Source organism: Oncorhynchus mykiss, chromosome 15, assembly GCF_057628025.1.
Source record: "Oncorhynchus mykiss isolate SJ-2025 chromosome 15, ASM5762802v1, whole genome shotgun sequence".
NCBI classification, from domain to species: Eukaryota; Metazoa; Chordata; class Actinopteri; order Salmoniformes; family Salmonidae; genus Oncorhynchus; species Oncorhynchus mykiss.
In genome coordinates, this window is record NC_143036.1 from 35,864,277 (window position 1) to 35,877,764 (window position 13,488).

A 13,488-nucleotide genomic window follows, 5' to 3' on the forward strand; every position below is an offset into this window, starting at 1 on the left:
GCAACTATGATAAAAATTACAGACCTTTACATGCTTTGTAAGTAGGAAAACCTGCTAAATCGGCAGTGTATCAAATACTTGTTCTCCCCACTGTATATACCAGGCTTTTCCAGGGAAGGCCCTTAAAATGGTCAAAGACCCAAATCGTAGACTGTTCTCTCTGCTACTGCACGGCAAGTGGTACTGGAGCACCAAGCCTAGGTCCAAAAGGCTCCTTTAACAGCTTCTAGACCCAAGCTATAAGACTGCTGAACAATTAATCAATTGGACACCCCGACTATTTTTTGCTCTTGCCAAAGAAGTCAATGGTTAAATTAGCACTCTGACTGATTGTGTTGTGGAGGGCCTGCTTTGGACATGTAAGGGGTTCAATCTCCTGTAGTGAGGAGTTGTTTACTTCCTCCACACCTCCTGACGTAGGTACACTACACATCCTGATGCTGATCATAACACTGATCAGCATCAGGATAACACTGTCAGGTATAATGCACATTTAAATCCTATAATAAAAGTCTATCTCAATATTGATCAATATTTCCTGCAGTTTTCAACACCCATGGGAATTGTAAACTACACATTTTAATGTGTGCTTTGTAAGGTTGGTGGGTTGTCATTACCTTAATCCTGATTCCTGATTAGGAGAGTAGAAACTCAATGGGAATTGGGAACTTTTACCCCCTACCTAATACAGGCTTTGAGGTTTACAAGAGAAAAGGACTGTTTGCTCTCATCAAGAAGTAAGTTTTGCAATCAGCCAGAAACTTTTAAAGTTGTGATTCATTTGCAAGGCACAGTTTTGATTAGATTTGGCCCTGGCACCTTTTCACTGTTCAGTTTAATGTTGTCTAACACAGAAGGGAACATGGGAGGGGGAAGTCCGTTTTCAGTAATGTCCCCTGCTGTTTTGTATTTGTTTATTGAGATGATAATTTTGATTGAAATTCAGTAGCCCGTTATTGCCAGTGCAAATCGGCTGACAACTGGACCGTGACTCAAAAACACCCCTGAGGTGCTGTTCTGTATTCTGGATACCAATCTTTTTAGCTAACATTGACAAGGATAGGAATGTAATAGCTGAATAGAGATGGCAACCAGGCTAGCTGTCCTGCAGGACTGCTGACGTTCTTTGTCAGTACATTATATCACCAAGTATCACAGTCAACCAGGCTTGCTATCTGACTGCAGAGCTGCCTGTCAGTCACTCTCTGGGAGTCTACCTCGCATGCTCACTCACAGGGAGTCCTCCTCATCAATAATGTCTTCCTCATACCGTATGCTCAATAATATGTACCTCATGCTTCAACATGATATGTTTACAATGGCTACCTTCAGTGAGTAGTGGAGGGTAAATGTAAATAAATTACATTTACCTGCATTTACCTATTTTCTTTTGCACAAGTATTTACCCACCTTGGGAAAATGCATTGAAAATGTAGGGAGCGTTACTTTATTTTCAGGGAACAGCGATCAGTGTTTACCCATTTTTTTTACCACTACATCACTGGCTACCTATGCTCAGTGACGGTTGGGTATATACATCTGTGAAGCAATATGAAAATGGTGCTGCTACGCTAGCATGAAGCATTATTTCTGTGAAGTCAAAATAACCTGTTAATGTGGATAGCCCTTTGAGGTTTGACATGTTAATTCATGTAGAAGATGAGAATGTACATGGATGATTGAACTCTTCTGGCTTTGTTTGATCACTGTATGAATTACACTGTGTTAGCTTTCACTTTGTACTGTATATGCTCTGTAAATTCAATTTTTTTTTTATCATGTGTTTGATGTACAGTTATAGTGTCCTGATTTGTTAAAGCACACTCTTAGAAAAAAAAGGTTCCTTAGAGAACATAAATCACTTGCTACTTCACTGACCCAAAATGGTTTCATATAGAACCCTGCATGGGTTAATATTTTTAGCTAAGAATATAAATTAATAAACAATTAAATAATGGACAAAATAACATAAGAATATATTTATTTATGTACTGTATATGCAAAACTAGTTTGGAAATAGGCACTGGTGGCCAGGGAGTCATCTCTTTGTTTGAATGAAGGCCCACGTCAACTCTGCCTGACTTCTTTAGAATAGAATACAATAAAATACAATACAATGTTGTCCATTAGTTACATTGAACAACACAAGTGTGTCTCCTGTCCCGTTCTCAGCAGACCTCACACATACAATTGAAACGAGCACAGGTTCAAGCTGTGGTGCAACGCCCCAGGATGGAGAGAATGTTTTAGGGTTAAGGGCATTGCTCAAGGGCCCAACGGTAAGGGAATGTTTTGTGGACGTGAACCAAGTTGTCAGATCAATTCCGCCTGTTTTTTCCAGCGCCCACCCAGGATTCGTTCCGGCCAAACATGAGATAATATTAATAAATAAGCGTGAAATAATCTGCCAAAATGAAGCCAAAATGCTATGCAGACATAATTATTATGAACCAATGTAAACCAATATACACAGGCAGTTAGAAAAGCAGAATTAGAAAAAACAGAAATTTGCTTCCTGCAACACAAACTCAAAAAAGTTCTGGGACACTGTAAAGTCCATTGAGAATAAGAACACCTCCTCCCAGCTGCCTACTGCACTGAGGATAGGAAACACTGTCACCACCGATGAATCCACTATAATTGAGAATTTCAAGAAGCATTTTTCTACGGCTGGCCATGCTTTCCACCTGGCTACCCCTACCCCGGTCAATAGAACTGCACCCCCCACAGCAACTCGCCCAAACCTTCCCCATTTCTCCTTCTCCCAAATCCAATCAGCTGATGTTCTGAAAGAGCTGCAAAATCTGGCCCCCTAGAAGTCAGCCGGGCTAGACAATCTGGACTTTCTAAAATTATCTGCCAACATTTTTGCAACCCCTATTACTAGCCTGTTCAAACTCTCTTTCATGTTGTCTGAGATTCCCAAAGATTAGAAAGCAGCTGCGGTCATCCCCCTCTTCAAAGGGAAGGACACTCTTGACCCAAACTGCTACAGACCTGTATCTATCCTACCCTGCCCTTCTAAGGTCTTCGAAAGCCAAGTCAACAAACAGATTACTGACCATTTCGAATCCCACCATACCTTCTCTGCTATACAATCTAGTTTCAGAGCTGGTCATGGGTGCACCTCAGCCATGCTCAAGGCCCTAAAATATATCTTAACCGTCATCGATAAGAAACAATACTGTGCAGCCGTATTCATTGAATTGGCCAAGGCTTTCGACTCTGTCATTCACCACATCCTCATCGGCAGACTCGATAGCCTTGGTTTCTCAAATGATTGCCTCGCCTGGTTCAAACAACTACTTCTCTGATAGAGTTAATTGCTGTCAAATCAGGGCCTGTTGTCCGGGCCTCTGGCAGTCTCTATGGGGGTGCCTCAGGGTTCAATTCTTGGACCGACTCTCTTCTCTGTATACATCAATGATGTCGCTCTTGATGCTGGTGAGTCTCTGATCCACCTCTACGCAGATGAAACCATTCTGTATACTTCTGGCTCTTCTTTGGACACTGTGTTAACAACCCTACAGACAAGCTTCAATGCAATACAACTCTCCTTCCGTGGCCTCCAACTGCTCTTAAATACAAGTAAAACTAGTACATGCTCTTCAACCGATCGATGCCTGCACCTGCCCGCCCATCCAACATCACTACTCTGGACGGTTCTGACTTAGAATATGTGGACAACTACAAATACCTAGGTGTCTGGTTAGACCGTAAACTCTCCTTCCAGACTCACATCAAACATCTCCAATCCTATTTCCTATTTCGCAACAAAGCATCCTTCACTCATGCTGCAAACATACCCTTGTAAAACTGACCATCCTACCGATCCTCAACTTCAGCAATGTCATCTATAAAATAGCCTCCAATACCCTACTCAATAAATTCGATGCAGTCTATCACAGTGCCATCCGTTTTGTCACCAAAGCCCCATATACTACCCACCAATGCGACCTCTATGCTCTCGTTGGCTGGCCCTCGCTTCATACTCGTTGCCAAACCCACTGGCTCCAGGTCATCTACAAGACCCTGCTAGGTAAAGTCCCCCTTTATCTCAGCTTGCTGGTCACCATAGCAGCACCCACCTGTAGCACGCGCTCCAGCAGATATATCTCTCTGGTCACCCCCAATACAAATTCTTCCTTTGGCCACCTCTCCTTTCAGTTCTCTGCTGCCAATGATTGGAACGAACTACAAAAATCTCTGGAACTGGAAACACATCTCCCTCACTAGCTTTAAGCACCAGCTGTCAGAGCAGCTCACAAATTACTGCACCTGTACATAGCCCATCTATAATTTAGCCTAAACAACTACCTCTCCCCCTACTGTATTTATTTATTTATTTTGCTCCTTTGCACCCCATTCTATCTCTACTATGCACTTTCTTCCACTGCAAATCTACCATTCCACTGTTTTACTTGCTATATTGTATTTACTTCGAAACCATTGCCTTTTTTTTGCCTTTACCTCCCTTATCTCACCTCATTTACTCACATTGTACATATACTTATTTTTCTACTGCACTATTGACTGTATGTTTTACTCCATGTGTAACTCTGTGTTGTTGTATGTGTCGAACTGCTTTGCTTTATCTTGGCCAGGTCGCAATTGTAAATGAGAACTTGTTCTCAACTTGCTTACCTGGTTAAATAAAGGTGAAAAAAAAAACGATTTAGAAGAACAACTTACATGCAGTTGTTGTCAGCAGCAGCCGAAAGAGAGATCCTCTGCCTCTGATAGTTCTGGGATACTGCCAGACTGAGCAAAACATAGATAATGTGTTAAAAGTAATGCAATGATTAATTAGGCTATTGAATCACCAAGACTTATTATAAGTAATTTATACAGTACACCCTCTGTCAGCAACAGTCTTCTAATGGCTTCATTGAACAGTTCCCTCAATTAACTACACACTGAAATACTGAAATAAAAGTAACAGTTCGCTAATTGCCAATGTCAGGCTGGGTCTGTAGCTCCATTTGGTATATCCCAAAATAAAGAAAATCATGTTTATTTGACAAAGTTAGCTGGGTAGCTTATAAAGTGGCAAATTAAAGTAGCCTTGCTTTTTATTTTTAACTAGCTACAAACATGCTCAAATTCTAATTACATTTCAAATGTATTTATCTAGCCTAGTTTATCATATGCCTTTGGCGTCATATATGTGAATTAAATAATCAACTTGACTTACATTGAACAATCACATGCTTATTGGTAGGCTACTTGCAAGTTGGTTCAACCACCTTCCTCTTGCATCATCATACTGGAATGGCAGTTGGTTTTCTGAATAGGAATGGCAGTTACATTTAGAATTTTCCAAAAGGTTTATCTAAGAGTGTATGCTTTTATTAAACACATTATTTCCTCTTTCTTTCTAGCTGTCATTTAGTTTACAACAGCACAGGTTTGAATGAACCTTGCTGTTTGCCACTCAGCCCTCTGGCAACAATGTTGCAAAATATGAATTTGATCTCCCCCTTGCCAAAGAGCGCTAACTGTGTCGGACGTCAGCTAGCCATTTTTCTAACCAGGCGAAATCATGCAGCAGCAACATTAATATGGCTATAAATGTCCATGGAAAACAGCTGAAACAAAGGCAAACGTTGGCTGTCATTTCAGAGTTTGATGGGACTGGTTATTTTGTGTTTTTTTTTTTAAATCCCCCATTACATTCTGGGGTATAGGGATAGAACCCTCAATGTTCTTTGCCTTCACTGGGTATATACCGTGAGCTCCAAAAGTATTGGGACAGTGACACATTTTTTTGTGGTTTTGGCTCTGTACTCCAGCACTCTGGATTTGAAATTACACAATAACTATAAAGTTAAATTATAGAATGTCAGCTTTAATTTGAGTGTATTTTCATCCATTTTAACCATTTACAAATTACTTTTTGGACATAGTCCCCCCATTTTAGGGGACCAAACATATCGGGAAAATTCCCTTGTGTGTATTAAAATAGTAAAACGTTAAGTATGTCCCGTTTCCATAGCACACAATGACTATATCAAGCTTGTAACTCTACTGTACACATTTTTTGGATGCATTTGCTGTTTTTTTTTTGGTTGTGTTTCAGATTATTTTCTGCCGAATTAGAAATGAATGGTAAATATTGGTTGTGTCATTTTGGAGTCACTTTTACTGTAAAGAAGAATGGAATATGTTTCTAAACACTTCTACATTAATGTGGATGCTACCGGGATTACGGATACTCTTGAATTAATTTATAATAATTATGAGTGAGAAAGTTACACAAATATCATGCTCCCCCCCTGTTATTGCAATGGTGAGAGGTCTTTGGGGTATGATATTTGTGCATCTGTAACTTTCTCACTCATCATTATTAAAGATTTATTTAACCCCAAAAACTTGAATCTCAAAAAAGGCTGCAGTTTTAGATGGTTCATGTTTCTAAATCCCAGGCTAAAACTTTGAATGTGACATTTTGTATATGTCACATTGAAGAACCAGCAGCCAACTTAAAACGAATAGACTACACTTCCTATGCTTTTCTACAGAACATCTCCACATTTTCTAATATTTTGGACTGAGATCTAGCACTTATTAAATATTTAAGTTTGAAACTTGCTATAACTTTAGGGAGTAACTTATTCAATAATGCTGGTCATGCAATAACCATCTGACATTTTGTCTCTGGTTTCTCTTACAGCTTCATTCCAACTCAGACAAAGGGGATGGCTCCGTAAGGTACATTCTGAGTGGGGAAGGCGCTGGGAGTATATTCATCATCAACGAGGTGACAGGAGATATTCATGCAACAGAAAGCCTGGACCGGGAGAGGAAAGCACACTACGTCCTCCACGCACAAGCCTTCGACCGCAACACTGAAAAGCCCCTGGAACCAAAGTCAGAATTCATCATCAAAGTCCAGGACATCAATGATAACGCCCCAACATTTCCAGATGGTCCTTTTGTAGCTGCTGTGCCTGAGATGTCTGGAGTGGGTAAGGACAGCCCAGTATTTTGTTACCTGCTAACAATAAGTTTACTTGTATTTGTAGTCTTCTTTACTAGATAAGACTTGGTAGACATTTTGGCTTTATACTCTAGGTGTGTATCCTTTATCTAGGAATGCATTTTACCCATAACATATCTAAGAATTAAAATTTAAATTCACAACTTGTTATTATTTAAACTATTTATGTTTTATTCAGAAATCACCGGAATCTTAATTAAGAAAGAGGTTGTGATTCCAAAACGTCTGGCACAAGACCTCACCCAGTGTTTAACACACTGTAAAGTATTTTACCCAACTCAGTATATTAAATCCACTCTGACCCTGTTTCACTTCTACACAAAATCCATTCTTAAAAGCCCATACATAGTCATGTACTCATGTACAACAACAGAACACAGAATGCTCTGTGTTATACCTCCCCGTTCCTCTCAGTTGGTTCCTCTTGTTTCATTTCCATTTTTATATTTTCACATGCCAGGGGAGTCTTCCCTCTTTCCTATTTCTTTTTTGTTTCTATTTTATTTCTCTCTCTCTCTCTGATGATTCTCCTGGGTGGCTAAGGGAAGGTCTTTATTAAGCACTCACTAGTGCTCCCCGTCATCTCTCCTTCCATCTCTCTCTCTCTGACCGCTGAGACTGCAAGCCTCTGGAAGCCTCCACCTCAAGAAGAGAAAGCCTACACTCGCCTCCTCTGGGGACTTGCTCCTGATATGCCCAGCATCTTGTGGTAGCTTCTTTGGTCGTCTCTTTTATTCTACCACTCCGTTTTTAGCTTGTGACGAACAAAAGCGTTGCTTTTCTCAGTCCAATCAATTTTTCCCTGGCTGAAAACCAAATGGCTCTAATAAAAAAATGAAACATGTCAGACTTGGGCCCAAAAAGTGGTGTGTTTTGCCCAGAATGGTTGCAAGCTTCTATCATCATGTTTTCGGACTCCTGAATAGATTTGTGAAAGTTGGTATCATTTTCAATGATTGATCTATCAATGCCATTTTTGTGTGTTCTTTGAGCCACTATCCTCCTCTCTGCCCACATGTCCAAATTCCCCCATTGGTGGTTATCTTTTTTTCTTCTTAGGTAGTTTTGAAAAATTACAAAGTGGTGGTCTGGGGTGGTGTAGCGAATAGGGCCGCTGTCTTCGGTGCGCACATATAATGGACTTGAACAATTCTCCCAGTGTAGACCTGGGGACTGTCCAAAATATATTAACCTACGTAAACGTCAGGAGACTTATAAAGGGCCTTTTCTATAAACAGTCAATATTCCCCTTGATGCCTTCTTGCAAATTAGCATAATAAAAACATCTCCATAAAATTCTGTCAGTTTAAGCTAAAGATATCAGCATCCACCTATGTCGCATTTCTCCATCTGCGGTGAAAGGTGACAGAGCTATCATTTGCCTGTAGCGTCTGAATGGTTTGGCCTAAAGTCTCATCTATGGGAAGATGAGACTCTCATGAACACGATGTAGACTGCCAAACCATTTGGGCTACACGCTAACCCTTCTGTGCAAAGGCGAGACTCTCACGAACATGTACATGTCCATTGTTTTCCTCTAGTCACCCACAGACTTCACAAGACTCATCTGAAGGTCCCCTGGAACCAGTTGAACAAATAAATGGAAGTTATATGGACATAAAGATGGGGTTTAATACATGTCAAAAAAATACATATATAAGTTTCCTGATCTTACTTAAATCTCTAAGATATAGGAGACAATTCCGAGTAAACTTCCTTATGATATTTTTGGGGACTATATTTTGTTCCATGTAGTGCATTTGTTATTCAATGTGCTTGTATGAGCTAATAGCAGTAAGGCCCCCAAAAAATGTCATCCAATCATTTTTCCATTTTTTGATACTTCAAGGGCTCTTAAAATTATTGTATGTGACCTTCTGTATTGCATGTATAGTTGAAGTCGGAAGTTTACATATACCTTAGCCAAATACATTTAATTCCTGACATTTAATCTGCTGAAAAACTCCCCGTTTTAGGTCAGTTAGGATCACCAATTTATTTTCTGAATATGAAATGTCAGAATAATAGTAGAGAGAATGATTTATTTCAGCTTTTATTTCTTTCATCACATTTCCAGTGGGTCAGAAGTTTACATACACTCAATTAGTATTTGGAAGCATTGCCTTTAAAATTTTTAACTTGGGTTAAACGTTTTGGGTAGCCTTCCACTAGCTTCCCACAATAAATTGGGTGAATTTTGGCCCATTCCTCCTGACGGTGCGGGTGTAACTGAGTCAGGTTTGTAGGCCTCCTTGCTCGCACACGCTTTTTCAGTTCTGCCCATTCATGTTCTATGGGATTGAGGTCAGGGCTTTGTCAATACCTTGACTTGTTGTCCTTGAGATGTTGCTTCAATATATCCACATCATTTTCTTTCCACATGATACCATCTATTTTGTGAAGTGCACCAGTCCCTCCTGCAGCAATGCACCCCCACAACATAATGCTGCCACCCCCGTGTTTCAAGGTTGGGATGGTGTTGTTAGGCTTACAATCCTCCCCCTGTCTCCTCCAAACATAACGATGGTCATTATGGCCAAACAGTTCTATTTTTGTTTCATCAGACCAGAGGACATTTCTCCAAAAAATACAATCTTTGTCCCCATGTGCAGTAGCAAACAGAAGTCTGTCTTTTTTATGGCGGTTTTGGAGCAGTGGCTTCTTCCATGCTGAGCGGCCTTTCAGGTTATGTCAACATAGGATGCATTTTACTGTGGATATAAATACTTTTCTACCTGTTTCCTCCAGCATCTTCACAAGGTCCTTTGTTGTTGTTCTGGGATTGATTTGCACTTTTCGCACCAGAGTACGTTAATCTCCAGAAGACAGAACGCGTCTCCTTCCTGAGCGGTATGATGGCTGCGTGGTCCCATGTTGTTTATACTTATTTACTATTGTTTGTACAGATGAACGTGGTACCTTCAGGTGTTTGGAAATTGCTCCCAACGATGAACCAGACTTGTGGAGGTCTACAATTTCTTTAGATTTTTCCATGATGTCAATACAAAGAGGCACTGAGTTTGAAGGTAGGTCTTGACATACATCCTCAGGCACACCTCCAATTGACTCAAATTATGTCAATTAGCCTATCAGAAGCTTCTAAAGCCATGACATCATTTTCTGGTCTTTTCCAAGCTTTTTAAAGGCACAGTCAACTTATTGTACGTAAACTTCTCACCCACCGGAATTGTGAAACAGTAAATTATAATTTAAATAATCTGTCTGTAAACAATTGTTGGAAAAATGAATTGTGTCATGCACAAAATAGATGTCCTATCCAACTTTCCAAAACTATAGTTTGTTAGCAAGAAATGTGTAGAGTGGTTGAAAAATGAGTTTTAATGACTCCAACCTAAGTATATGTCATCTTCCGACTTCAACTGTATTGAGTTGCTTAGACATTTTATTATTTGACTCTGTTGAGAAAAATCCACTGGTCTCAAAAGTTTGTTGTTTCCTGGAAAAACTTCAACAATGCCAGCCAGACTGATAGCAAGACCCTACATGTAGATTCAATCAACATTGATAGCCTGAGGGGAAGAATCATGGATCGAAAAAGGGAAAATAATAACCCTATTTCTCTCCCTTCTGCCCCCTCCTTTTGCTTGTATCCATTTTAAAGCCATTCGTCTTCGGCCTGCTGGTGTCAAATCGGCTGTAACAATCAACAGTCCTCACACTCCACAGCACTAATCCTCCTGCATTTGTCAATACCAATGCTCTCCAGCCCAGGATGGGTCTTGGAGTATGGCGTCTAATTGCCCGTGATGTTCCTTTTTCCTAAATTGATTAGCTGGGCACGTGCGAGGGTATTCTAATGTTACCATTTCACTTCTCAGAATTGAACGGCAGAAATCACATTTTTAAGAATCACATGAAAGGGGAATACATTTTCTACTTTTCTACTCGAGAATGGTCTCTGACATACACTCCTGCTTGAACATTTTTAAATGGACATCAGGAGGTATGCATTTCTCTCATTTTTGCTCACTCTCTCTCGCTCTGCTTCTCTCTCTCACTCTCTCGCTGTGTTTCTCTCCCTGTCTCTCTCTCTCTGTGTGTGTTTCTCTCTCTCTCTCTCGCTGTATTTCTATCATTTTCTCTCTTGCTGTGTTTCTCTAGCTCTCTCTCTGTTTATCTCTCTTGCTGTGTTTCTCTCGCTCTCTCTCACGGAGTATCTCTATCTCTCTCTCACTGTGTTTCTCTCTATCGCTGTTTCTTTCTCCCGCTGTGTTACTCTCTCTCTTTAACTCTCTCTCTCTCTTGCTGTGTTTCTCTCTCTCTCTCTCACTGTGTTTCTCTTGCTCGCTGTGTTTCTCTCTCTCTCGCTGTGTTACTCTCTCTCTCTCTCTCTCACTGTGTTTCTCTTGCTCGCTGTGTTTCTCTCTCTCTCGCTGTGTTACTCTCTCTCTCTCTCTCTCGCTGTGTTTCTCTCTCTCGCTGTGTTTCACTCTCTCTCGCTGTGTTTCTCTCCCTCGCTGTGTTTCAATCTCTCTCGCTGTGCTTCTCTCTCTCTCTCTCTCTTTCTCTCTCTCACTGAGTTTCTCGCTCTCTCTCTCGCTGACTTTCTCTCTCTGTCTTGCTGTGTTTCTCTCTCTCAATTGCTGTTTCTCTCTCTCTTTCTCTCTCGCTGTGTTGCTCTCTGTCTCTCTCTCCCCCACTGTGTTTCTCTCTCCCTCGCTGATTCTCTGTCTCTCGCATGTTTCTTTATCTTGCTGTGTTACTCTCTCTCTCGCTGTGTTTCTCTCTATCGCTCGCTGTGTTTTATCTCTCTCACTGTGATTCTCTCTATCACACGCTCTCTCGCTGGGTTTCTCTCTCCCTCTATTGCTGTGTATCTCTTCCTCTCTTGTTGTGTTTCTCTCTCACTCTCTCACTTTTCCCTTCTCACTCCCTCACTGTGTCTCTCTCGCTCTCGCTCTCTGTCTCTCTCTCTCACTGTGTTTCTGTCTCTCACTGTTTCTCTCACTCTCTCGCTGTGTTTCGCTCTCTCTTGTGCTCTCTCGCAGTGTTTCTCTCTCTATCGCTGTGTTTTTCTCCCTCCCCCTGTGTTCCTCTCTCTCGCTGTCTTTCTCTCTCTCTCGGTGTGTTTCTCTCTCTCTCTGTCTCGCTGTGTTTCTCTCACTCTCTCGCTGTGTTTCTCTCTCCTTCGTGCTTTCTCTCTGTGTTTCTCTCTCTATGTCTCGCTGTGTTTCTCTCAATCTCTTTCTCGCTGTTTCTCTCCCTCTCTTGCCTGTTTCTCACTCTCTATCTTGCGGTGTTTCTCTCTCTCTCGCTGTGTTTCTCTCACTCTCTCGCTGTGTTTATATCTCTTTCACTGTATTCCTCCCTCTCCCTCGTTGTGTCTCTCTCTCTCTCTCTCTCTCTCTCTCTCTCTCAGAGTTGCTCTCTTTCTCGCTGTGTTTCTCTCTCTCTGTCTCGCTCTGTTTCTCTCATTCATTCTTTCACTGTGTTTCTCTCTCTCTCACTGTGTTTCTCACTCACTCACTCACTCACTCTCCCTCTCTCTCTCTCTCTCTCCCGCTCTCGCTCTCTCTCTATATATCTCTCACTCTCTCTCACTCTCTCGCTGTGTTTCTCTCTCTCTCTCTCTCTCTCTCTCTCTCTCAATTCGCTTTATAAGCATGATGTAACATTGTACATATTGCCAAAGCTTATTTTGGATATTTACAATATAAAAATAAATAATAATGAGAATCAAATTGTCAACGGGACAACAGTAACAACAATAACCAAGTGTCAAAATAACCATACATTCAACAATAACAATAAGTATACAGTTGAGGACATGTGCAGGTTGATTGGTCTGTCAGACACTGTCCCTCGTCTTATGGCAGACAGCAATGTAGTGCGCTGCCAACCCACAGCTCTCTGCGTCCTCCCCGAACAGGACGGGTAGCCTATCCTCATCAGAGAGGTCTTTGAAACCTTGAATAAGGGTTTCACATTTGGGAAAATTATCCTGACATTTTGTCAGGAAATGCAGGAAATCTCTCTCTCTCTCTCTGTTCCTGTCACTCTCGCTGTTTCTCTCTAGCTCTCCCTGTGTTTCTCTCTCTCTCTCTCTCGCATGTTTCTCTTGCTGTGTTACTCTCTATCTCTCTCTCGCTGTGTTTATCTCTCTCGCTGGGATTCTCTTTCTTTCGCCGTGTTTCTCTCTTGCTGTGTTTCTCTCTCCCTCTCTCGCTGTGTTTCTCTCTCCCTCTCTCACTGTGTTTCTCTTCCTCTCTTGCTGTGTTTCTCTCTCACTCTCTCGCTGTGTTTCCCTCTCTTTCTCTCTCTCTCTGTGTTTCCCTCTCTCTCTCTCTCTCTCTCTCTCTCTCTCTCTCTCTCTCTCTCTCTCTCTCTCTCTCTCTCTCTCTCTCTCTCTCTCTCTCTCTCTCTCTCTCTCTCTCGCTGTGTTTCTGTCTCTCTATCTCTCTGTGTGTTTCTCTCTCTCTCACGTCATGTGTCATCTCTCTCTCTTGCTGTGTTTCTCTCTCTCTCAC

General features: G+C 41.3%; 1 protein-coding gene across 2 annotated transcripts in view; it reads left to right on the forward strand.

Moving 5' to 3' along the window:
* The window catches only part of LOC110490018 (cadherin-18), a 404,998-nt gene that overhangs the window by 266,227 nt on the left and 125,283 nt on the right, over positions 1 to 13,488 (forward strand). For both annotated transcript variants that reach the window (XM_021563094.3, XM_021563095.3), the window contains one exon: positions 6,674 to 6,968. In XM_021563094.3, coding sequence (XP_021418769.3) covers positions 6,674 to 6,968 — 295 coding nt within the window. The remainder of the gene's footprint in view (positions 1 to 6,673; positions 6,969 to 13,488) is intronic.